The sequence below is a fragment of the Anolis sagrei genome, chromosome 2, assembly GCF_037176765.1.
Source record: "Anolis sagrei isolate rAnoSag1 chromosome 2, rAnoSag1.mat, whole genome shotgun sequence".
Lineage (NCBI taxonomy): Eukaryota > Metazoa > Chordata > Lepidosauria > Squamata > Dactyloidae > Anolis > Anolis sagrei.
The window spans coordinates 49460742-49487493 of NC_090022.1; the positions used below are offsets into that span (position 1 = coordinate 49460742).

At 40.1% G+C, this 26752-nt stretch overlaps 1 protein-coding gene across 5 annotated transcripts in view; it reads right to left on the bottom strand.

Moving 5' to 3' along the window:
- Positions 1-6579: 6579 nt before the first annotated feature.
- SRGAP3 (SLIT-ROBO Rho GTPase activating protein 3) overlaps positions 6580-26752 on the bottom strand; it is a 214210-nt gene continuing 194037 nt past the window's right edge. For 2 of the 5 annotated variants that reach the window (XM_060766278.2, XM_060766281.2), the window contains exons 19-23: positions 15795-15975; positions 12855-13004; positions 12728-12763; positions 12286-12613; positions 6580-7845 (exon numbers count right to left, since the gene is read on the bottom strand). In XM_060766278.2, coding sequence (XP_060622261.2) covers positions 7429-7845; positions 12286-12613; positions 12728-12763; positions 12855-13004; positions 15795-15975 — 1112 coding nt within the window. In that variant the 3' untranslated portion in view covers positions 6580-7428. Of the gene's footprint in view, positions 7846-12285; positions 12614-12727; positions 12764-12854; positions 13005-15794; positions 15976-20570; positions 25404-26752 lie in introns of those variants that run through there. The other 3 variants (XM_060766282.2, XM_060766279.2, XM_060766283.2) reach the window with 2 other exon arrangements.

Sequence of the window (26752 nt, forward strand, 5' to 3'; positions counted from 1 at the left end):
CTTTCATATATATACATATATATATATATATATATATATATATTACTTTATGGGTGAGGAACAAAGTCTACCATTGTCATATTAATGAGGTTTTGGGACTTCTTGCCAAACTAACTATGCAACTTTCAGATCCAGGGGAGTCTACACTGGTGTATGTTTATGTTCTGCTAAAAATGTATAGGTCCTGGACTTGCCATTGCAGCAGAATGGGCAAAGGGCAACTGCAACTCCTATAATATCACTACAACTCCTAGCATCTCTCCTTTTTGTCTATGCTTGCTAAGTTTGATGAAAGTTGCAGTCTAACAGCATCTGGACCTTGGTTCAGCCATGAATCAGAATGGAAACTGCAGTCAAGAAATCAGAAGATTACTTGAAAGAGTATCTATAAAGGAACTAGACAAGATCCCAAGGTGTCAAGATATATCATTGAATAGTAAAGTTAGAATTGCCCAGATCATCATATATTCGATTGTTGTATATGGTTGTGAAAGTTAGACAGTGAAAAAGCTCACAGGAAGAGAATCAATCATTTGAAATGTGTTATTAGAGAAGAGTTCTGTGGACATTGTGGACTGTTCGGAAGACAAATAATGGGGTCCCAGAAGAAATCAAGAATGAACTATCCCCAGAAGCCAAGATGAATGAACTAAGGCTGTCATGCTTTGGTCACATCACAAGAAGACATAACTCACTAGAAAAAAAGTAAGCGACTGTTCAGTAATTGCTTAATCATGACCACCTCACGTATTTTAATGTGTATTACATAGCATTGTTTCCTCTGATCATCCCAAATGGGTATTTAACTACATAAATTAAACTCTAAGGTGCATATATTTCAGACCACTCTAATATCTAATAGGATAAAGGATTTGGCATACTGAACTGTAGTTTAATGCAAGCACTTTGAGTCCATGTGAGCCTTCAACTCTAAGATGGCAAATGACAGTCACTAGTATGGGCATCAGTTTCTGAACCCAGTAAGTCACTGTTAACTCTTCTTTCCCTTCACCCCCACATGGAGAATCCCTTATGGTTCCTTGATGCAGTTTAGTTCTGTATGTGTCCCTGCATGAAGACTCTGACAACTTTATTCCTTTTGAGGTTCCTGTATGTTTCCTCCTCATCATCAATAAAGACCAATTCTCTTCAGCACCAAAGCCCACACATTTCCTTGGCTCATTTGTTCTTGCAAGATCGCTTGTGAAACTATGGGTCTTTGAAAATGCCAACAGATGCCCTGTTTCTCAGTTACATTCTCCGCCAATCCTTTCTGCCTCCGAAATAATAAGTAGGAACTATGCCGGAGCTGTAATTACTCTATGAAAGGACTGAGCAACTAGAGAGGCCATTTTTCAACTCGTGCCCATCCAGGGAGCCACACCAGAAGGCCTAGTAAGACTAGAAGTGAAGTCACATCACTTTCAGTTTCTTTTTCAACCAGTTTTGGGAGGCTTAGATTTTGGGAGGGCTTATGTTTGGGGGTAGTTAACCATGCACAGTGGTTTGAGCATTGGACTATATCTTAGGAGCCCAGGCTTTAAATTTTAGGATGGCCATTGTAACACAAATTTGGCTCCTAAATCTTGATCCTTGGGATTATTTGGATTTCAGTTCCCAGAAAACCCAGTCAACTTGGCCAGTGACCAGGGATCCTGGGAGCTGATGTCCAAAATATTTGGAGGATTGACATTTGAGAACCACTCATTGGTAGGATTCCACTTTTCCAACGTATCTTGTCTGCATCGTAGATTCTAGATCAGGGGTTTACAAACTTTTTAAACAGAGGGCCAGGTCACAGTCCCTCAAACTGTTGGAGGGCAGGATTATAATTTGAAAAAAATAAATGAATGAATTCCTATGCATGCTGCACATATCTTATTTGTAGTGCAAAAAACACTTAAAACAATACAATAATTAAAATGAACAATTTCAACATTTATAAAATTATTAGTATTTCAATGGGAAATGTGGGCCTGCTTTTGGCTGATGAGATAGGATTGTTGTTGTTGTTGTGTGCTTTCAAGTCATTTCAGACTTAGGTTGACCCTGAGCGAGGGCCGGGTAAATGACCTTGGAGGGCCGCATCCGGGCCCCGGGCCTTAGTTTGAGGACCCCTGTTCTAGATCAACATCAGCACCTGCAGTTTCATCCTCTTTAAATGAAGGTTGGCTTTTTAAAAACCACGTGGTTTACAGTCTCTCCATCTTTGTATTGTAAACTGCTCCAAGTGTATTTTATAAAGAAAACACAAAAATAATTGTGTTTAATTAAAAAAAATGCCAAGGAGATGATCAACTGTGAAATCATGACTATAACACCATTCTGAGAAAAGGTAAACTGTTTATTCAACAGGATAAGTCCACACCCATCCACTGGTTTGATCTACATGGCATCATCAGCATACATAACATAGGATCCAATCAGACACTCTAACTGAATGGCATTTTATCATACGTTACAGAGACAATATCCATAAGAAGGACAACAATCATGATACAGGGCAGCCAACCAGCGGTTTTCTAAAGTTTTCTGGCAAGAACGAAAAAGCAGCCACTCAGAAGCAAATTGGGTTTGGAAGGCCTATTGCCATCCTGTGAAAAACTGCAGCACTGCTAGGAATCATATAGTCCAGAATTATTTTTTTTTTAAAAAAAAAAAAAAACAATCCACTATTAGGTTTTGTTTAGTCTAAGAGAGAAAAAGTGCATGGTCCTTATATCATTAAAGGGTCTTAAACATTTATTCAGTTTGCTTATGGTGGTTTCTGTACAGCAATAATATAAGGGTGGGTGCCATTGCTTTGAAATCAGCACCATTACACACAAAGTTGAAAAAAAGAATACTTCCATCAAATTACAAGGTCAGGGAAGAGACTACAATGACTGTCAGCCATCTCTCTGAGTGTTAGCTAAAGTAGCTTTGATTGAGCAACAACATTCTGAATTTCTGCTCATGGTCAGAGGCCAGTTCTGTGAAATTTCCATTGTTTCGTCCTGAAGGGGAAATTCCCCCATCTTTTGGCATACGTTAGGGATTGGCAACCATGAAAAGCTGGAGGACTACATGGGGCTGTGGCGTCACAACCTGTCTTGCATGCTCTAGAGACCTAATCTTAATTTACAATTCATAAATCCTTTTTACTTCCTGTTTGAAAAAAGGACTTATAATAGCCAAGGCATAGCACAACTTTCTACATTTCAGATGCATAGGGGGCTTTTTTTTAAAACAAAAAGACTTCCCCCCCCCCCCCAATTATTGAATTCTGGCACAGATTTTAGGATCTCAAGAGTTCTGAAAGTCATATTCCTGTCATCCCTTCTTGTGGTGTGCCTTCAAGTCATTTTTGACTTGTGGTGACCCTATTATTTGGTTTTCTTTGAAGGAATCTTTGAACGAATCAAAGGACTGAGCAACTAGAGAGGCCATTTTTCAACTCGTGCCCATCCAGGGGGTTTCCCTTGACTTTACGATGAAGGCTGAGATAATATGACTTGGCCAAATGAGTTTCCATGGCTTAATGGGGATTCAGATCCTGGTCTCCAGAGTCATAGTCCAATACTCAAACCTCTACACCAAACTGATACTCCTCCCCACCCTTAGCATATACCAGATATGAAGAAGTTTTAGACTTTGTTCACAGACCATTGATGAAAAGGGGACAGTCCCCATTTTATTTATTAAATATGCCAATTTAAAAATGTTTTTAAGGCTATGCCTGGTATTTAAATATTATAAATTCTACAATGCATCACCCTCTTCCACTATGGCATGGCATTTGAGGATACTATATACATCCTGGAAGTGGTTTCAGGTCATCCCAGCACAAGCAAATTCCATTACTGATTAGAATCAAGATAAACAAAACAATATTGGCACAGTGACCAAGAGATTAAATGCATGGATGTGCATATTCGCCTTCTTGCTTGCATTTGCTGCTCTCATGCATTTCAAATTATCCAAACCAGGTGCTGTTATTCCTAAGAATAAGATGAATTTACAAGGTATTCTTTTTAGTAAATGGAACTTTTGCAAATCAATAGTCTGTGTACCCCAAGCCTAGACAAGTTGAGTTGGTAGAAATGCTACCCAAGGTGAATATTTGATGATTCTATAACATATGAAGCAAGTATTTTGATTTAGTACGACCAAAATTGTTGGAGAATATCTTCTGTGATTTATAGCAGTCACTGGCAAGTTCACAAGTGTACATTAAGTGGGCAGGGCATGTATTCCTTCCAACCTGCATACATTTCTTGCTCACATGGCAAAAAGGGGAAAGGACTTTAAAGCGACACACCCATAGCAGAACATAAACTGTACAAGAGATATCTTCATATACGTCCAGTTCCAAAGCACATTTAATCCAAACATTTGTTCCGGTGCTCAAAAGGCACTTAAAGATTTTTTTTAATAAAAACCAAACACAACCCAGTAACAACTAATGAAAAAATAGAAACAAAAATAATTTAATTTAAAAAGGCAATGGAATTGTATTGTACCTTTCAGGGAAAAAATATAAATCCTCAAATGACATCATGGTTTTGTTCTCAAGTCATTTTCAAAAGTATGTTCAGAACTCACACACACTCACACACACAGTCAAAGAAAGCATCCTCCAAGATTAAAAAATGGGGAAAACAATGGGCTGTTGTAGGTTTTTTGGGCTACATGGCCATGTTCTAGAAGCATTCTCTCCTGACGTTTCGTCTGCATCTGTGGCAAGCATCCTTAGAGGTTGCTTGCCACAATCAATGAGGATGCTTGCCACAGATGCAGACGAAACGTCGGGAGAGAATGCTTCTAGAACATGGCCATGCAGCCCAAAAAACCTACAACAACCCAATGATTCTGGCCATGAAAGCCTTAGACAATAAGGGGAAAACATTACTGGCAAGGAAGATAACAGCAGTTTGCCAAATGGCTTTCTCCCCCTGCCCTCCTCCATGCCGAAAACTATATTTGCTGGTTCATTACAACAACACACTGAACATCTGTTGCAATAATGACCTCTGGGTTGCTCTAAAGCTAGCATGGGGGAGAGGAGGGCAGTGAAGGGTGAGGGAGAGGAAAATAATTCATTGATGAAAAAGCACCACTGTTAACTAGTTGTGGCAATTACAAATGCCTACGACATTAGCAGACACGTAGGTAAACACCATTTCTCTTCGTAATATTATATTGAAGAACAAGAATAGAATAACTACATACATTACTTATCCTTCACGCTATACATGGGAAGGCCAGGATCAATTGGGGAGTTGGGGGGAGGTTGTTTTCATGTTTAGGGATGTATTTCTGTTACACGGGATTTACATAGTAAGTGCAAAGGTTTGGCGTCATTGGGTCTCAACGAAAATTGCGCCTTTAAAAAAAATAGGTTACATTTTAGCATTTAAGCGGGAACGGCTATATATAAACAGGCTAGAACAGGCAAGGAGCAGTTAAGAGAACCAAGAATGTGAAATGAAGCATGCTTTTAGATGAGGTATAGGAAGAACACCACAAATTATTGTGTGTGTTCATTTCATGATGAAAAAAAATAGTTGCCATTTAGTGCAATTTATGCACAGAAGTGGAGCTGAAATGTATTTGTCAAACAAAGAAGGATAAAAAAAATAAGAAATTCTGGAATGGCTTGACAGCTCTTTTTCTGCTTTAACAAGACCGGCCAGTAGTTGATTCTTCTTTTTTTGCTGACCGTAGGTCATAAGTTAAGAGCAAAGAGACCCATATTCAAGGTCATTCATATATATCATATAGTACTGCAGTGGTTTTCAACCTATGGGTCCCCAGGTGTTTTGGCCTACAACTCCCAGAAATCCCAGCCAGTTTACCAGCTGTTAGGATTTCTGGGAGTTGAAGGCCAAAACATCTGGGGACCCACAGGTTGAGAACCACTGTGCTAAAGAATGGCAAAAGGATGACATTAAAACCTGCCCCTAATAAGGAAGGGGGGGATTAATAGCCTCAGCAAAATAATATTGAGAGATACCTAAAAAGAAAGAGAAAGTGCAGATTTAACTAAGTTTGAATGAGCTGTCTCAAAAGGCAATCCATGGAAAAATAAATGTGCAATGATATTTAAAGTAAAACAAATGGCAGCCCGGTGAAAGGGCGGATGTTGCAAACTTCTGTCCACAAACAGACAAAAGATATCCTTAAAAAATAGCAGCAAGAATAATTTTGAGTTGAGCAAGTAGAGAAAAGGCTTAGCTATCATGCAAACCCCAGTTCTCCCCTTTTTATTTATTTGCCTAGATTAAGTTTTAGGGAGAAGGAAATATAACTTTATTTCATAAATCAAAACGGCTGTATATTGGTTACGTAGTACAGTACAGAAAGTGCAAATTGTCACTCTGTCAGATCAATTATATGCCCGACGGAGATATATGGCTCATGCTATTCATGCAAGGGGACAGAAGCCGAGTCGAGACCCTTGTGGACTATGGAGTCACTGGAAAGCAAATGGCATTGCACCAAAAGCCTCCTTGCCTGTTTTAATCCAGATCTGTCCTTCCCCCCAGGAATCTTTAGCAAAAACAGAGAGGGTGGGAATAAAATATTTCAAACACTATATAAGTTAGCCTATTTATTTATTATTTATTATTATTATTGACCACAGGTTACTTCAGAGTCCTCTTCTGTTTTGAGAACAGTAGGAGGTGAGTTTCATTTGTACATACATAACACTGTGCTACAACATGAAGTACGTACAGAAAATCCTAGGTTTCTCCTTTGCACAAGAGGGAGGTGTACTACTTTTCATTCTTTATGTCCGCAAGTGGTGTACTCTTCCAATCGGGAAATGACCACAAGCTTCCATGTTTCAATGAAGCAGTCTTTAAGAGATGAGTTTGAAGATGAAGATCCATCCATCTTGCAGGATAGACGTTAGCATCAGATGTACTTCGGTACCTTCAGGACACCTAATTGGTGTGCTCTTTTGTTTGCCACGCTAAAGCCAAGTCAAACTGGTGTGAAAATTCAATTCAAGAACTGACCAATTGACTATTGCTTTCTGCACGGTTGCTGTGTAATTCACTCACACGCACACACAAAAACGCTCTCTAGAATAAATCTAGGGGTGAGTTTTTGAGGTAAATCTACTAAAATGTAACTGAACTATGTACAGTTTTATATATACACATACTTCTACACAGACTTTTATGTTCCAGTGGTAATACATAAAATGACCATCTTATTTGGTTGTACCAAATAATTCCAGCACTCTTGAAGAGAATGGGTGTTCAATATCATGAAATACTTAAGCCACACCTACACTCGCTACAAGAGTCATTTTCCCTGTCTTTTTCTTCAGTTACTGTTATCTTTTGTACAATCATAGTTTCCAATCTGAAATAAACAAAAATTGGGATGGCTACCCATTTGCTTAATAAACACTTCCGTGTGATGGTAATGTCATTGCTACATAGTGCCAGATTTATCAGAGGAGCTGTTTGGGAAGATCTTTTCTGTGGGCGTCACTGCAGGACTGCCCATTCCTGAGCTGCTACTGCTACTTGAACGATGCTGGACGACTGGGCGGATGGGTCTCATGGGCGGAGGCCTAAGTTGAGCTCCAGCAAGCCGGGCTGAGAGGGCCGGCTTGAAAGTGGTCATCATTTCAGTGGTTGAGCTGCTGCTCCGTCGCATGGCAGCATCCGGATCTCGGATCATGATGGTGTGAAGGGGACTGGCTGGTTCAGAGTTGACAGAACCTATCTGTGGGTTCTTCATGGGTTCAAGGGTGTCCAGGACCACATCTGGGGCTTGTTTCACAGTATTTTGCCTCTCAAGTTCACGCAGTTCATTCAGTGCTGTGCTCATTGTCTTTTCTATGTCCTGTAGACACAATAAAGACAGAAAAAGAAAAAAATGGTCATTCTGATGAGCTAGATTTTCTTGTATCTTAACATCATTTCTTTGCTTGCTTTAGTCAACAGACATGTTCAAAATGCAAAGTATGAGACTCCTGTACCTGTCACACTTGAGTCCTATTGCTGTGCAAGAACCTAACTAAACCATGCATCTTTGCTCTATGGAGTTGTTATGTAGTCATTCAACCATGATTGTTTTGAACCTCCAAAATAGCCATCAAAATCAAACTGAATTATTTTTCTGGTTTGTTGAGGGAGAAACAAACCACAGTAGAGAATGTACCTGTGTTTGGATGACATGAAGAACGAACCATAGAGTGACATTCCATGGTTTGTTTGACTGTTCCTGCTGCAAGTGAAGCACTCAATCTGCCAATCCACTTATTTCCATAGGAAACTCACAATTCCCTAAACCAGTAGTTCTCAACCCGTGTGTCCTCAGATTTTTTGGTCTTCAACTCCTAGAAATCCTAACAGCTGGTAAACTGGCTGGGACTTCTGGGGGTTGTAGGCCTAAACACCTGGGGACCCACAGGTTGAGAACCACTGCCCTAAACCCCTTCTAGTCAGGCAAGTATTACCACATGCTACTCCACTTCTTTCAATGGGAAACCTAAGATCTATTAACAGAGGGTGAAATGTAATGACTTGCAGACAGGTGTACCATCACATGCCAAAGATCTCACCTCTGAGGTACTTGGAGAAAACATAATGTGTGGTTACTGAAATCGAAGCTTACAAAAGGTTTGGTCTGCAGGTCCTTTGTATAAGGCTTTTTACAAGTTACTCATGAAACAGACCTTGCCTCATATGATGGGAGTGATAGGAAGGAACCCATATGCAAACACCATGTGAGTGATGGGGCATTTCACAGTGTGATGACGTGAATAGTGTAGAGATGCCTTTCTCTCTGATGGTCACTGCTTGTTCTTGTTTTATCTCTTGCCCTCTACATTCTTAGCATCCTTCTCTCCGCTGGTTAAAAATATATTCCTAAGATAGCCTCGAGACCTTACAATGCTATTTTATTTTTACAGCAAAGCTAATAGACGACCCTCCATTCATCCTTGCCTCAACCTGCTAGAGCAATTTGAAAATTCTCAGTTTTTACCTCCTCCTCTTCCTCCTCCATCTTCTCTGCCCACATTTAGGTAATGGCCTATGCAAACAATTGCTACTTTCCATGCAGTAAGAATTTGAGAAGCATGAGACAAAGAGCCCCTATTGGTATTCAAAGAAGTGATCCTACTTTACTGGGCTTACTGCTGTGCAAATAAAGCACTAAACAAAATAAAAAATATAGGAAAGGCATTCATATTAAAGCAAACTTTCCAATTTCCTTTCAAGATGGGATAAAAGGGTATTAAGCCTAGGCACAGCAGAACCACCGGTGTCTAAAAACCAGAACACCTTCACCCATTAGAGTTACTATGGTGAAATAGACCACTACGGTAACAAGCAAGCAACCAAGTGACAACATAATCAATCCATCAACAGCCCACACAGAAAAGGGTGACAAAAGCTAATAAGTGTTAGATGGAAAATAAACAGCTCCACCAACCTTTGAGCAACCCATGGAGCAAGAAGTAAAGAGAGGTTCAGCCAAAAGTACAGAGAAACATGTTTTCCCATTTAGACCTTCAAAGCTACCTTACTTCATCTTCCAGATTTTTGTAAATACACAGGCAAAGACACCTCTGACTTTTCAGGAGTCTGATACTGTTTGCTCTCATTTCTCCTGATGCTTGTTCCAAGCAAGACCGCAATCTCCTGGAGAGATCCAACTCTGTCACCAAACGTCCTCGTCCCCTCCTCAATGGCACAGAGGAAAGGGGAAATGATTTCCCTTGGGACAACAGTTGGATGGGAAAATCTAAACCTCCTTTCTCTCTATTGTAGAATCCCAGTAAAACCAACTCTCCTTGGCAGACTGTGCCTGTTATTAAATAGCAGGTAATTTTGCTAATGATGAAGTACAACCCCCATATCTGTGGGGGGGGGGGGGGTCTATTCTAGTACTTTGTAAAGATATGAGAAACTCTAAATTATAGTAAAACCTATTATTTTCAATGGGACACAGGACAGTGCTACTGAGAAAGGCATGCAACTTGTACAGGAGACCCTAAGGGAATAACTGAATAAGTGAAACTGTGTATATCAGTTCCATAGATATGGAGGGTCATACTGTACCTTCAACATTACATCTAGTATGGCCTAATCAGACCTGAAAAAATAACTCTCCCTGTATTAGCTATTGGTTTATCATTTCATACCTGCTCTCACTTTTCAGCTTAAACTGGCTCTCCAAACTGTTTAAAATTAGAACTCAGACAAATAATTATGTATTCTTGTTATAATTATGTGCCTTCAAGTTGATTCTAATGTATGGCAGCAGCTCTCTCATAGTGGGCTTTTTTTTTTTTTTACATGACTGATTCAGAAGAGGTTTGCCATTACCTTCCTCTAAAGCTAAGTGTTATTTGCTCAATGCCACCCAGTCAGTTTTCATGGCTGAGCAGGGATTCAGATTATGGTCTCCCAGGATCCTAATCCAACTCTCACACTACTACACCACACTATAATTTGTGCCTAACATAGTACAGGTACTTTTCTGTGAACCCAGGCATATTTACTTTTTACCATAGAATCATAGACTAATGGTTGGAAGAGACCACATGGGCCATTTGCCATGCAGGAACAGCAAATACAAAGTATGACAGATGGCCATCCAGCCTTTCTTTGAAAGCCTCCAAAGAAGGAGCCACCACTGCACTCTGAGGCAGTGAGTCCCACTGTTGCAAAGCTCTTATGGTCAAGAAGTTCTGCATAATGTTCAAGTGGACTCTCCTTTACTATAATTTGGAAATACGCCTGCTCCCTCTTTCTTACGACATCATTTCGCATATTTATACATGACTATAATTTCTCCTCTCAACCTTCTCTACTGCAAGCTAAGCATACCCAGTTCTTTAAGACACTTCTCATAGGGCCTGGTCTTCTGACCTCTGATCATTTTATTCATCCTCCTCTGGACATCTTCCAGCTTGTCAATATGTCTTTTAAACGGTGGTGCCCAGAACTGGATACAGTATTCCAGGTGAGGTTTGACCAAAGTAGAATTCAGGGGCACTGTGACTTGCCTCGATCTAGACACTACACTCCTTTTGATGCAGTCCAAAATCCCATTGACTTTTTAAGCTCATATTCAACTTGTCATCCACTAAGACTCAGGGCCCTTTCATACAGTCATATAACCCAGAATATCACAGCAGAAAATCCCACAATATCTGCTTTGAACTGGGTTATCTGAGTCCACATTGCCATATATTTCAGAGCAGATAATGTGGGATTTTATTCAGCTGTGTGGAAGGGGGCTCCAAGATCTTTGTCACAAGTACTGTTGTTGAGCCAGGCGTCACCCATCCTGTGCATTTCATTTTTTTCTGCCTAGGTGAAGTATCCTACACTTCTCCTTGTTGAAATCCATTTTGTTAGTTTTGGCACAGCTCTCTAATCTGTTGAGGTGATTTTGAATTCTGATCCTGTCACTTGGAGTATTAGCTACCCCTCCCAGTTTGGTGTCATCTGAAAACTTGATAAACATACCCTCTAAATCTTCATCCATGTCATTAATAAAAAATATGTTCTTTCTTGTGTACTTTAGATTTTCAAAGACTGGTTTTCAACTTTGATCTCATGGTAGATTTGGAATTCAGCTGACAACATCACTAGCCATTAGCCACTGGTCAAATGTGTGATGTTTTGGGGGTTGCAATCTACAGCATTTGTGGAACCAAAGATTGAGAGCTACCAATTTAGGGACAATTTCAAGGGTGGGAACTGTGTTGTCTTCAGTTGTTGTTCCAGTACAACTCTCACTGTACTTCTCACCACTAGCTGTGCTGGCTGGAGCTGCCAGTAGTTATAGTTTAACAACCTTTAGAGGGCAGGAGGAGTATCACCTTTGAACTATTGTGCACTCCAAGATTCTAAATTTCAGAGGTAATTTGAATTTTTAAAAAGGTCATATCACTGGATGGGAAAGAGCAAGCTCAGCAACTGAGTTAGATCCTTAAAGTATTTGATATGGATGAGTCACAGTGAATAGTCAGAAAGCTTCAGTGCAGTACTATATCAAAATACTGCTGGGTATTTATTTTCTAGTTTACATACTTTCTAAAATCTCAATCTTAAGACACATTTAAACAAAGCATTTTTAAAAACCCAGAAATGTCTATTAGTAGCACTAAAACAATACATTGCTAACCTACCGTGACTAACAGAATAGTTGAGACAAGTCAGTTTTGATGGTTTAATATAGACTTATATTAAAGTCAAGGAAAGGCATCTCTTTCCTAAAACATTTGCCAAGACTGATATTCACATAACAGGCATAGGCTTCTACCTCAGCCAGGGCTTCAGCCTCTAGTGATTTCTGATCTCCAAGACTACTGTGCCGGGTTGAACTACTGGTCGGCCTCAGCGGATGTCCATCTGTCAGTGCCTTTCTGTCTGGATAGTTGATACTGCCAGCACTCCCAAAAGTTGGCATCCTGCGCTTCTCTGGGCTCTCCATCCTGCCCCTGTTCAGAGGTAATATGTGGGGGCTGCTAGGGCAAGCTGCAGCTCGTGGAGGGGTGTCAATCCCAGGTCCCATCCCTCTTGGAGGGCTGTGAGTATCTCCTCCACTCCGGCGGCGAGGGATCGCAGCTCCATCTGATCTCAACCTCACCCTGTAGGGAGAAAAAAGCGACATGCCCATGAAATCATTCCTTGAAGAAGGCATGAGGACGAGCGAGCGGCCATTTCAAGCTTAAGCAAAGCACAAATGACACAGTCTGGCTCACACATTTCCTGCAGCTTGTGAAGTTGGACTTCCTTGCCTGGCACAGAAAAGGAGAGAGAGACAGAGATTGAAGGAAAGAGAGAGCAAGAGGATTCTTGCAACGAGATGAGAACAAATCCGTTTCCTACCGTCCCATCACTCCCCCAAATCCATAGTCTGGAATATGGTCAGTCGGAGACTGGATGTCATTCTTTGATGAGGCTTTATCGTCCAGTAGTGGTCCACTGCTTGCCTCGCTGTCTGCCTTTTGGCTCAAGCTGTCGGAGAATGCATCATCCCTATGAAGAAAGAGACCCTCCATCATCTAGAGAAGATAACTGAAGGCCTCATGTCTGAAGAAGGTGTCCTACTGGGAATTCATGCCTCTACCTAGGCTCAGCATTGATGGAAGAGGAAACACAGTGATATTTGAAGAGAGAGGGTTATCTATCTGAAAACATATCAGGCCCCATATTAGGAGAAAAAAGGACAGTAATCAATCAAACAAATATAAATAAATAATTAAATTGCAACCCTGTTGCCTATCTATTTCTAAACATCACCAAGTCCCTAAACATGAGAAACAATGACACAAACAGTCATGTTTCCTTGACCCACAGTTCCCTTTCTCTATTTGTGGGGGGGGGGGGAGCAATTAGATCACTTTTTGCTCATGAGCACATAATCAGTGGAGAAACATAAAGAGCTACTCAATATATGCTGGCAAAAAAGAATTGACTGGATATTTTCTTAATGTGTTATAGAAATGTCATTTGGGATGATTCACTCCTTTTTTCTAGAGCAGTACTACTCAAAAGGGCAGTCTCTGGACTGGTGCCAATCCCTAATATATTGTCTACCAGTCCTCAATGAATTGCCAAAAAAAAGAAAAAGAAAAAAATAGCCTATGGAAACAGATAAAGTACTACTTGTTGACATATGCAGAGAAGGGCATTGGCAGTCCCCATCACTGGAAAGTTTGAAATGTATTTATCTATATCACAAGCTGGTATCATGTGGCCCACAAAATGTTGCTGAATGGCAACGTGCAGAGTTCTTACCATTGACATTATGCTGGCTAGGGTTGCTGGGAGGTGGAGTCCAACATAATCTGGACATCCACATTTTTGGCTCCTGGGGGGTTCACAGAAATAGCCATGGGGTGAGTTCCAAGTGGGCCACAAGCCACACCCTTATTCTGGAATAATGGGCATTCAGTCCTAACTTGTATGCGCCACAACAGATTTGATCTCTATCACTGCTGGTTATTTGGAGGGAGGGATCAAGAAAGTCTATTTTTTAACCTCTCCTTGACATCAAACAGGCAAATCTTACCAGCTACACAGAATCAAGACCTGTGTTAGATATTTACTGATAATATAAACATTTTAAGGGCCACTTTATTCCCCTCCCCCCCCCCCCCCCCCATTATAAAGCTATGACATCTCAGGCAGGATGCAGTATCGTAGCACTTATTTGGAACAAGGAATAAAATTTTTACAAGGTGGTTTGCTTCTCATTTTTAGGGCACGTAGATTATCTGCTATATCTCAATGAATGCTGCTTCCTATTTTTACTATGTAAGATATAGTGCAGAGACTTCTCTGAGCAATGACTCATACAAGGTGACAGCAGGAAACATCCGCTAGCAGAAATAGATTTTACCATCATCTCTGAGTGTAGAATGGTTAAATATGCACATAGAAAGCTGCTTGATATCAAGTTAAGATGATTTTGCCTCTCATTCACGTTTCCGCCTACTCCAGTGCAGGGTGTCAGCTGCTATCTGATCTGCTCAGCTGGAAAGGCTAGGGCTGAACTTGCAAACACTGAAAAATCTTCCCCACTGATCTATGGGCCATCCATTAATTCAGGGGTGGCTCTTCAGGTGTTACTAGATTCCAACTTCCATCAGCTCAAGCAGTCAGAGCTACAAATGATTCAGTCCAAAAACTTCTGGAGAATCATCAGTCCCTAATCTACATAGAATCATCTATCCCTAGTCTAAATAGAGTAGGGAGATGGCAAACCACAACCGGCAACTTGCTATCTGGATGAGACAAGAGGGATGTTACATCAACAGGTTTCTCACATTTTTCCATTCTTCTTCACGTATTTCTGCTTTACTGTCTAGAAGCATTCCCCCTCCCCCGATTCACACACACATACTAACCAGGGATCATGTGGGTAACACTATACAATCCACTGGAATACTATTACTGCTGAAAATTGGGAAATCCTCAGCAATACTTTTGATATATTTTAACCACAGAAATTGACAGAAAACTAACTTCTTTACAACAGTCTAATTTGTGGGTTGCCATTAGAATTAGATTGTATTAGTTGGTAAAATGCATGGAACACACTGAAAAGTGTACATAAGTTCCAGATTTCTTAGCCAAACTTGTAGAGTATTTAATATACTCCAACACCATGTTAAAGGTGAAGTACTATTTTGTTTCATTTAAAAACTGCTTTCTATATCTTTTGGATGTGATGGGCTTCAATTCCCACCATTCAGACACCTAAGGTGATGTTGGGTAAATAAGATGTGTACCTTTTACAGCAACTCACAATGATGTTAGACACAGACTAATTTGTAAAATATGTCTCTTTAAAACCTAGTAAAATAGATTTTTCCAAGTGTTACTTATACTGTATAGGCCAATTAGTATCACAATTTGTATTAGGCTATCCCCTTCCACAAAGAACTGTGAATTCTTACACAAGAATATATAATTTAGTGTTCTATATCAGTCCCGGATGCAACTCTCACAACACACAAGCGTTTATATTAAAATCTCTTGCAACTGTGGACAGTCCTGATCTTTATTTGCATGCAGTTCAGGGAAAGAGAGTCAGTGCTCTCCTTGAAATGCAATTAGTACCATGTATCTCAAAATAAACCAAAACAGCACACAAAATAATTGTGGGATAACAAAACCAGCCCCCAATCCAACTCTTGAGAGAAGCATTAAGACAACACACCAGTTTACACACACTCCACAGGACTTCATTTCATCTGCTTCTTTGAATCAGAGTATATTTAAAAAATAAGATGCTGTGCAGTTAAGGTTCTTGCCACTTACATGTCTTGTACTACAATGTACTGATGTGGTATGAGCCCATCCACACCATTATGTCGACCTTCCCACCAGTCTTCAGATGCCCGATGGTACAAGAGGAGAGAGGCTCCTTTCTTGAAGGACAATTCACGTGGGGACCGGCCAATGTAGTCAAACTTGGCAATAGCTTCAATCTGCTCCACCTCTATACAGCCAAGAGACAGGGGGAGGGGGGACATAGGAAAGCTGCAATCATAAAGATCAATAGACCGTTCTCTGAGCCATAAGCAAATGTTTCTATAAAATGGTATTGCAAATTTTAATTCTTTATCCCAAGGATTCTTCTTCTCGGAAAAAAGAGTTTGTTCACTGATACACCTTTGGATATTATAAAGCTTAGGAACATTGTTTTAAAAATCTACACAACAAATAAGAAGCAAAGTTTTACAAGACACAATTTAACTTCTTCATTCTAAACTTTGGTGAAGATTCATGTTCACTGTATGCTGAGTTGAGCTTTAATGCTATGACAAATATGAAATATGACAGCCCTATGACCTTGGAGATTTTAGTCAGGTTTCTACTCTTAAAATAGTAAGGACAGCATAAGCCCTTGATATAATAATAATAAATAATAAAACTTTATTTGTGTCCTGCCACCATCTCCCCAAAGGAACTTAGGGTGGCTCACAAAACACTTAATAGCATGATAACACACAAAATACAATAGATATGTGAATGTATAAAAACAGAACAATTAACATTATACACAAAAAGTTTAAATAAACGATCTATAAAAACCCTTCCTAATTAAAACTTCTTTTATGTGTAGGTCTGTGTGCAACACTGAACAAGAAACAGGCAATTCTAGTAAATCTCCAAATGCTGATTTCTCTAATCACTTGCAATGCTATCTTGGGCTAATGGGGCCACAAGTTGTTGTTCATATCAGTATTTGACTGGGGTTGTTTAGATGACTACCATTCATGAAGGCTGCCAGGAGCAGCTCACTGCATTGGACAAACAGAGCAAGTTCTCACCATCTTCTTAGTCCCATCATTCTAGTGAGCAACTCATGGTTTTAGGAATTTTCTGATCAGTCTTCTTTTTCTTCTGTTTCTCGTAGATGTGTAGTCACAGATGTGTAGTCGTTTCGGGGGGGGGGGGGCTAAAAAAATTTCAGGGGAGGTTTCGGGGGGGGGGCTGAGTTTCGGGGGGGGGCTGAGTCTGAGTGAAAGAGGGTATAGCCTAGCAAACCTTTTGTATCATTACCCCAATACCCCCATGCATATGGGATATATTGAGTATGGTGATCAGATCATGATATGAATAAACATAACAGTTTAAATAATGCACCAGTAAGGCCTTTTTACAAACCACCATGAGAATTTCGGGGGGGGGGGTGAAGCCCCTCAAACCCCCCCCCTCCCCCCCCCCCCGCTACATGCCTGTGTAGTCACATTTTGTTCTTTGTGGTCCTTCCTTGAACCACCCTTCCCCTAGCAATGTGTACAGGCAGACATCATCACCACCTTTTTAATATCTTGGCAGATGGCAGAGTGGTCCTCCTGGTCTTGGACAATGAAAGATGGCTACAGTGCCATAATTCCACTTCAACTATGGCAACATCCAACTCAATTCTGCAACTTGAAGTTTACAATTCTAAGCCAAAGAGCAAAAGTAACTCATGGAAACACAAATCTCGGGATTCTATATGATGGAACCAAGTCTGTTAAAGTAGAATCATAGCACTATATTTGTTGATTACCAAATTTATTTCATGGTGTGTCTATGAAGGTGGATGAGAAGAGTCCCAGGGAGGACCTCACTATTTAAATTTCTGCTCCTTGTATACATGTGTATAGATATATATTATATAGAGTTTTATAAAATTTGGCTTCATAGAATCAGAGTTGGAATACACCTCATGGGCCATCCAGCCCAACCCCCTGCCAAGAAGCAGGAAAATCACAAAGAACCCTTGACCATCCAACCTCTGCTGGCTTTCTTGAGCTATCCAGCCTCTGCTTAAAAGCCTCCAAAGAAGGAGCCTCCACCACACTCAAGGGCGAGAGTTCCACTGCTGAACAGCTCTCAGAGACAGGAAGTTCTTCCTAATGTTCAGATGGAATCTCCTTTCTTTTAGTTTGAAGCCATTGTTCCATTGCGTCCTAGTCTCCAGGGCAGCAGAAAACAAGCTTGCTCCCTCCTCCCTATAACTCCCCCTCACATATTTATACATGGCCATCATCATGTCTCCACTCAGCCTTCTCTTCTTCAGGGTAAACATACCCAGCTCTTTAAGCCGCTCCTCATAGGGCTTGTTCTCCAGACACTTGATCATTTTAGTTGCCCTCCTCTAGACATCTCCTTTCAATTGTGGTGCCCAGAAAAAGACACAGTATTCCAGATGTGGTCTGACCAAGGCAGAATAGAGGGATAGCATGACTTCCCTGGATCTAGACACTGTACTCCTATTGACTACTCCTGGATCTAGACACTGTACTCCACCCTACCTGCGTGACCGCATCTCCATCTACGAACCCACACGCTCGCTCCGGTCATCTGGGGAGGCCCTGCTCGTGATCCCACCCACGTCGCAAGCGCGCTTGGTGGGGACGCGAGACAGGGCCTTTTCTGTGGCGGCCCCCTGACTTTGGAATGCCCTTCCAAAAGATCTTCGCCAGGCCCCTACCTTAGCAGCTTTCAGAAAGAACCTAAAAACTTGGCTGTTCCGATGTGCCTTCTCAGATTAGGAATCCCCCACCCAAGTCCTAGAAGCACTTTAGTACAATTAACATTACTGCACACCGTATTATTTTTATTCCTATGCTCCTCCTGCCACTCTAGCACTTTTAACCCTGTACCCCATTGCGCTGGCCGGCCCAGTTTTAAAGTGTCATGATGTATTGTTATTTTCGTTATTGCTTGCTTAACTATTGATTTGCTGTGTTTTCTACTGTCGTGTTATGTTTTACTGTATTGTGTTTTGAGGCTTCGGCCTGTGTAAGCCGCATCGAGTCCTCCGGGAGATGCTAGCGGGGTACAAATAAAGTTAATAATAATAATAATAATAATAATAATAATAATAATAATTTATGCAGACCAAAACCCCACAGGTTTTTTTAGCCGCTGCATGACATTGTTGGCTCATGTTTAATTTGTTGTCCACGAGGACTCCAATATCTTTTCCACACATACTGCTGTCAAGCCAGTTGTTCCCCATTCTGTATCTTTGCATTTCATTTTTTCTGCCTAAGTGGAATATCTTGCATTTGTCTTGTTTTGGCACATCTCTCTAATCTGGTGAGAGAGCTTTGAATTCTGCTTCTGCCTTCTGCAGAATTAGCTATCCTTCCCAATTTGACATTACAGATTATATGAAGAATATTCCAAATCCCATTCCTAATAGATTTTTCTGGAATTATTATTTTTAAAAATGTTTAATTTATTTTCAATTCCCATTTTCTGTATTCATTTAACCTATCACCTTGGTAGGAATTTTGAGGGAGGTCCTAATAACTTCAACCCTCTTGTTTTTCCCTATCTGCCTCACCCTTTTTTAATTCTTGACAAGATTGATGTTTGTAAGTGGATGCTAGGAGCCTCCTAACCTATGTTTCATTTTTATATTAATTCTGGACATGGTATATTCTGTGTGATATTTGGTTTTCATGAACGATTCTGGTTGCAAAAAGTTCACGGTCTAAACAAGTGCTCTTTGGAGATCCAGAATGGCAGAAAATGGCTTTGATTGCAGCTTGGGGCTTCCATGGGGAGAAACATTGGTGAATGTGATAGACAGGAAGGCAGATAAATAGACAGCTAAGCAAGCCAGAGACTGATTCAATTTTTGCTGAATTAAAACATTTGTGGTGTTAATAGAGGACTCCCTGGTAAATTGCATCCTGGGTGGCTTGTACTGAAAAGCCTTACACTGAACATGCTGGGAAAGTTTCAGGAATTCCTTCTGTCTGAAGATCTCAGGGCAGGCAATTTTCCATTGCTAAAGATGTTGAACTGACTCAAAGTGCACCATCAGTGCATTATATCCCCTCTTATGGGCAACTGATGTACATTTTTTGGTAACCTTGTGGGCGAACACATTCTATTTCTGTTTAGGAAAAGTGAGTCATATCTTCCTATTTTCTTTTTCATCTAGATTTCTCTTCCTCTACATGTGGTCTGCTTAAACCTGTCAACCCTTAAACTTAGCAACGTCAGTTATATAAGATACATTTTCCTCCAAACCTTCCCATCCATTGTAACAGATACTGTCTTATTTATTTTTCACCACCTGATTGCTTTTTGCTTACATTTGGAAAGTATATTTCAGGGTGAAGTGACAAGATAGCATGGCTTTGTGTGGTAATGCTGAAAACCAACTCTGATCTGTGTGAATTGCAGAATCTTTTGCCACACATATATTTTGCTCTGACTGGGAACTGACTAGTTCCAGCTTCAACACATGAAAAGAAATATTTCCCTCAAACATGGGCATTATCTATTTGCATCCAGATTCAGATCACTTGAAATTTGCACCGAAGAGACAAGGAGACATGGATGAAGCTATGATGGGTGGGTGGGTTGGTAGATGGGTGGGTGGATGAAGCAGCAGGCAAGTGGGTCTTTGGATGGATGAATAAAAACTTATTGTTTCAGAACAAAAAGCATCCCCTTTATCCTTGTGTAACAGAGCACCCCCTTTTACATTGTCTTATCCTGAGAGGTACCATACAACCATGCCACTCAATTGGAGAATGAAGCATAAATGAGGGGACACTATTTTGCAATAGGTGATAATGTAAAGATGTCTTTATGGCAGGATATCCAATCAATATAACACAAGTAACAACTTCTGTGGACCATTCTAAAAGTCCCAGGAAAGTACCACCAACCATTTCAGCAAAGAAAATATTATTTTTGTTCATCTTCAGTGGTTTTTATTTTTTTAAATCTTTTTCCAGTGCAACAAAACATTTTAGTAATAACAAGTCACATTTTGTTGTAGACTTCATACAGAACTAGATATACAAGAGGTGTATTGCAACATCATCATTGAAAATATGTAAACACTTTCTCAAGTTGTAGCCACCATTCTACGTTTGGGTTTAAAAAACAGAGAGGAAATGGCTAGGACAAAAGTTTTCCCAATGAATCTACTGAATTTGGCCATTGGGATATTTTTTGACACAGCCAGTGCAATGTAATGGGACAATATAACTTTCATGTTATTTGTGGCTGAAATATGATGTAGCTAAATTGGTATAGTTGTTTGGAAGACCTGCCCAAACAGAGATAAAATTTGAAGACAAGTGTAGCTTGAAACCCAGTCACTTATATTAGCACTTTTTCCCCTGATATAACAGTGAAGTGTCCAGTTGTTTTTCAGTCAAATCAATATTAGGCAGTGTGGTGCAGTGTCTTGAGTGCTGGACTATGACTTTGGAGCTCAGGATTCAAAGCCCCGTTCAGCCATGGAAACCCACTGGGTGACCTTGGGCAAATCACATCTCTAGCTTCAGAAGAAGGCAAAGGCAAGCTCCTTCTGAAGAACCCTTACCAAGAAACCCCATGCAAGGTTCACCTTAGTGTCACCATAATTCAGAAATGACTTGAAGGCACAGAATGACAACAATTTATCAAGAAGAAGCACATCTAAGTAGCAGTCTCTGGAAATGCTTCCAGGTATAACACAGTGATGGATTCTGTGGCAGAGAACATTTAAGGGGCAGAAGGCCTAGATGTGGAAAAGCAGCAAGTACACACTCACTTGATCCTATCCAGGAATGATCAAATGAAATAATAGTATTTGGAGGATGGTAATACTTTTTGCAAATTTTCATAAATAGACCAGCTATAGGTATCATTTGAAACCACTCATAGCAAAGGAAGGAAACAAATGAAAATACAATGCTAGAAATCTATGTGCTCTTAATGGAAAACTTCCTCAACCCATGAAACAAATAGCATATATTTAGGGCATGGAGCAAGAAAACCCCTGTCAAGGTGTGGCAACTTTTTAACAACACTGCTCTAAGAAGGAGTGTATCATGGACAACAGGAAGCCTTGGAGGGAGGGCTGTGGCAGCTATTCTCAGAGCAGTACCACTTCAGAACAATGATAAGCCTAAAGGAATTTAAAGAATTCCTGAAGTACTCAAGGTACAACAGAAGAAAAGAAGAGCAACATGTTGAGTTACTCAGCCTACTTAACAAACATGCATACTATACTTGTTGCACAAGCAGTACATGCTAGAGACATGTGAAGCCATTAATGAATGGGTGGCAAATGTCATTGTGGCCACATGTTATAGGTAAACTAGGAAAGTATAGTGTGGTGGCATTGCAATACAAAACATCATATCTTCTGCAGAGAGACATTTATATGCCTAGCTTAGGACAGCAAATAAAACTCAGTTTAGTGAAACAAGTGTGGTGAGAACATTGGTTAAACCACATTTCAATACTGAACAAAATATGGTGAGGAACGCTTTTTTTTACTCCAGCCTAAATCTGGTAGAAGGTATGTTAACCAAGGAAACGATAAATTTGGCACAATTTGACAAAAGAAGTCATATCCCACCTGCAACCCACCCCATTCCTCACTTTTAACTCTGCAGTAAGGCAGCAAACAGGAAAACAGCAGATGATATATCATGTAGGGAGAATATGTTTGCAAGGACCACAGCAGCATCAAAGTGACATGTTCCAGTTGTATGTAAGGTGACTGGCACAAAGAATGGGTGTTCATTGGGGAACTTTTCTCTCTGTTTTAAATTAGGATAGGAAAAGATCCTATACCATTAACATCAGGATCTAGCTTAAAAATATGGCCAGAATTCAGTTAGGAACATTTGCATGCAGAAGTATCCCTTAAGCAGGTAGATGTGTTTTCTTCAGGTTCTGCAAGGGTTTGTCTTCACTTCCTCTCTACATAACTCTCTTGATTTACTGTAAAGCCCTGAAATAGCCCCATGCAGGTATTCCAAGACCCTCAGGCACCCTTCCACACAGCTGAATAAAATCCCACATTATCTGCTTTGAATTGGGATATATGGCAGTGTGGACTCAGATATTCCAGTTCAAAGCGGATATTTTGGGTTATTCTGCCTTGCTATTCTTGGTTCTATGGCTGTGTGGAAGGACCCTCAGAAAAGATTGAAAAGCACGGGGCGTCCTTCTCCATTAGATGCATTATGGTTACAGAAGCATAGAGGCTCATCCTTCTCCATTAGATGCATAGAGGCTCTTCAAGGAACCCTTTGGATGTTAGGGGAGTGGACAGCAAGGCTTTCTCCAATTCTGCCTACTTATTCTGAAGCACAAAATTAATTTGAGAGGCAGCTTTGGGGCTTTAAAATGAGAGAAAGGTAATACAGCTCAGCATAGGACTCCATGTGGATATTTACACTAAACCAAAGGGATTTTGGATTGAAGCTAATAAGTGTTTTCCTTCACTTTATAAGGTATGTATGTGTCAAAATGTGGTTTCGTTACTTGAATTAGAAGTAGCAGTAATATTATTTTTAAGGCACCGAAAATGTGATGGTTACATTTGTTTTTAAAAACAAGTAGAGCTAACATCTACACAAAGCAAATATTTCACTTCATCATGCATGTATTGCTATGGCTCTGGTTTTCTTGCTTTTGTGCAATACCTTTGATTTTATTCCTACAAACTTTTCTCTGGACATGGCCGTTTTTACAGCCATGTCCAGAGAATTTGAGTTTCTATGAAACTGAGTTTTTATGAAATCAGAACATTTGAGTTTCTATGAAATCAGAAAATATTCCAGAAGTTACTCAATTAAAGTGCTTTTAAAAAAAACTGCCTCTGTAAGAGTTAAGAGCAGCTTCCCAGAAAAGCACTTCAGAGAGAAGGAGCCAAAAGCAAAACCAAATTGTGAAAATGTACTTTGGCAGTATCATGTTTTCATTAACACAATGGGACTTCCTGGAGTATATCTGTATTGTTTTGAAACAGCATGTAATGACCAACAGAACCCAATGCTTGGATAGTAATGAAATAATCTGCAAGGCATAGTGGTGATAAAAGACAGTCGGGCTAGAAACAGATTGTGATCTCAAAAAGAGCTGAACAGCATTTCTTTTCACATGTAGAAGTCTGTCTGTCTGTCCGTCTGTATATATATATGTTTGAGTGTGTGTGTGCCCTCACTCACTGATGTCTCCAATTAAATGGAATAAATTATAGTGAAGTCAATTCACCTAATGAGATGAAAATGGGCTGGATATAGTAGCTGTGAGATCCATGTTTCAAATTATCTTCAGCTCTTTCTCAAAAAAGCTACTTCAGTTTTCAACCAAATATGTCTTTTAAATGAGAGAGGGAGAAAGAGCACATAGACGGGATCACAAAACAAGAGTCTATCAGCAGCTACTAGTTATTGAGTATGGCAATTTAAATATAATTTCAACATCTCTGCGTTATTTGAATGTGAAAATGGAAACAAAACCTTGAAGTACACTATTATGTTTCTTAGAAGCTTCTAGATCAGTGGTTCTCAACCTGTGGGTCCCCAGGTGTTTTGGCCTTCAACTCCCAGAAATCCCAGCCAGTTTACCAGCTGTCAGGATTTCTGGGAGTTGAAGGCCAAACCATCTGGGGATCCACAAGTTGAAAACCACTGTTCTAGATCATCCCCATTGAAACCAGTATACTGTAACCAATGAACCATTATCACATGCAGGATAGAAATGTGTATGTTCTTTTGCCCATGAAGTAGAAGGAACAAAATGAAACACTCTGTTTTTCGCTTTTGGTACAATGTATTGTGGAACGCCTCCCATCCCATGTCAGCTTTCTCCAATTTGAGTCCTTCCAGACTGGGGAAAGTGACAGAGTGATCACCATACAGAATGATGAAAGTTGGAGCCCATACAACTGGAGAGCCCTTTTTTTGTCCAGTCCAATTAAGCATAATCTGGTGGTAATGGGTAGACTCAATAAAGGCCACTCCCTAAGTGGTATATAATAGTTGGTTAGGTAATCATGAAGCCATCGTGGTCTGGATGAAAATACGAACTTCCTCGCCAGCATAAAAGTGGTATCCAACTCGCAGAGGGTCTGTAAATTCATAAAACAGAACTGCTCTTCTTCTCCATAGTTGTGTCATGGTTAATCACCCATAAACTCCAATCAGAACTATTAACATAACCATTCGGGCATTAAATTGCCTAAATGGAAGCTTTCTTGCCTTGACTTTTCACAGATGAGGTAGGCCATTTGTCACCAACACTGAAAAATGAAGGTTGACATGTCCCCTCTTCCTTTAAACATCCATCTTTAATTATCTGAATTATCCTTTGTGTGTCCCCCCCCCCACTCTTTTCTGCCCTTACTATAAAGTAATGATCAGATTCATCTATGTAATTCCCCCACATCATGCATCAATAAGGCACTGAATTTCATATATTTGCAGCATTGAAGAGAAAACATGAAAGGAATAAAAAAAGCCACAAAGCAAGCAGACAACAGACATGCATAGTCATGCAACAAACAGGATTCTGGAACAATGTTTTCTAATCTGCGAAATAAGCCAATTTAAATGGCACCATGTGGTTCCAGGTTATTAATTCTCACTGATGTCCAAATCAAACTTGTTCAGTCTGCAAAATAAAAATAAAAATAAAGATGGGTGGGTAGGTATGTGTGTGTGTGGAATACAAACATAGACATTTTCCTTTCTGTAGTCATGCAAGTGTGAAATACAACTTGAAATGAGAAAATCAAATGGGGCTCCTTATGATTGTTCTTTATTTTTAATTAATGGTCTGAAAATGACTACTACAGTATAGAGAATTATTTCTCAAGAAATGCTTCAACTGTGAAATAATTGCCCATTTTCTTACTCTACTCAGTGGCATTTCTTTTTCTTTGAAAGTGCTTTTTCTCGTTTCTTTCTTTTTCTAGAATAGTCACATTGATTACACATCCTAAGAGGGAGCATGAAGTATGATCATATCCTAGAGCTACACAGCCAATTTTACTATGCTACAACATTACAATGACAGCAAATGAAGACAATTAAATGTGAGTATAATGTTTACTAGGTTAGTCACAACCAATCAGGAATCACATAAGCACATGTAACGATGTTATGTTGCTATGTATTGCATTATGATGGGCAAAAGTCAGTGCTAACAAATAAAAAGCAATGTAAATGAACAATGAACACTATGGAAGAAATTAATGAAAAATCATTTTAAAAATGGATTGCTCTTCAACGTTGCTGAAAATAACCTTCCCGTAGATGTGAGTATTTTTAGTTCAGCCCTTCTTGATGCATAAGTGTAATTGTCATAGCCATAGATACTTCGTCATGTTACTATGGGCACAAACCAGTGATGGCAGAAAGAGAAATCTTGTCTTGAAAATGGAAACATGTGAATAATTGTTGCAAAAAATAGACCTTTGGCTTGTTTAAGTGATCTAACCCTTCAAAGAGAGATGATTAGTGACATCCAACAAAAGGAGGCTTTCTTCCCCCCCGAACACTGAAACAATATAGACTAGAAACAAATAACACTCCAGAGGCGTCACTTTCATGCCAAATGACTAGCCTGTTAATTTCGGCATAAGGACAACTTCCACAATGCCTTGGGATGAAATTACCAAGCAAACAGGCAACCTGGTATGCTCCTATATGGCATGTTAGGATTACATAACTCTCAAGATACTTCATCAGTATCTTATGCCCTGGTGGCACAATGGGTGAAACCCTTGTGCCGGCAGGACTGCTGCCCAAAAGGTCGGTGGTTCAAATCCAGAGAATGGGATGAGCTCCCATCTGTCAGCTCCAGCTCCTCATGGAGGGACATGAGAGAAGCCTCCCACAGGATGGTAAAACATCTGGGTATCCCTTGGGCAATGTCCTTGCAGACAGCTAATTCTCTCTCACCAGAAGCAACTTGGAGTTTCTCAAATAGCTCCTGACACAGAAAAAAAATCAGTTATC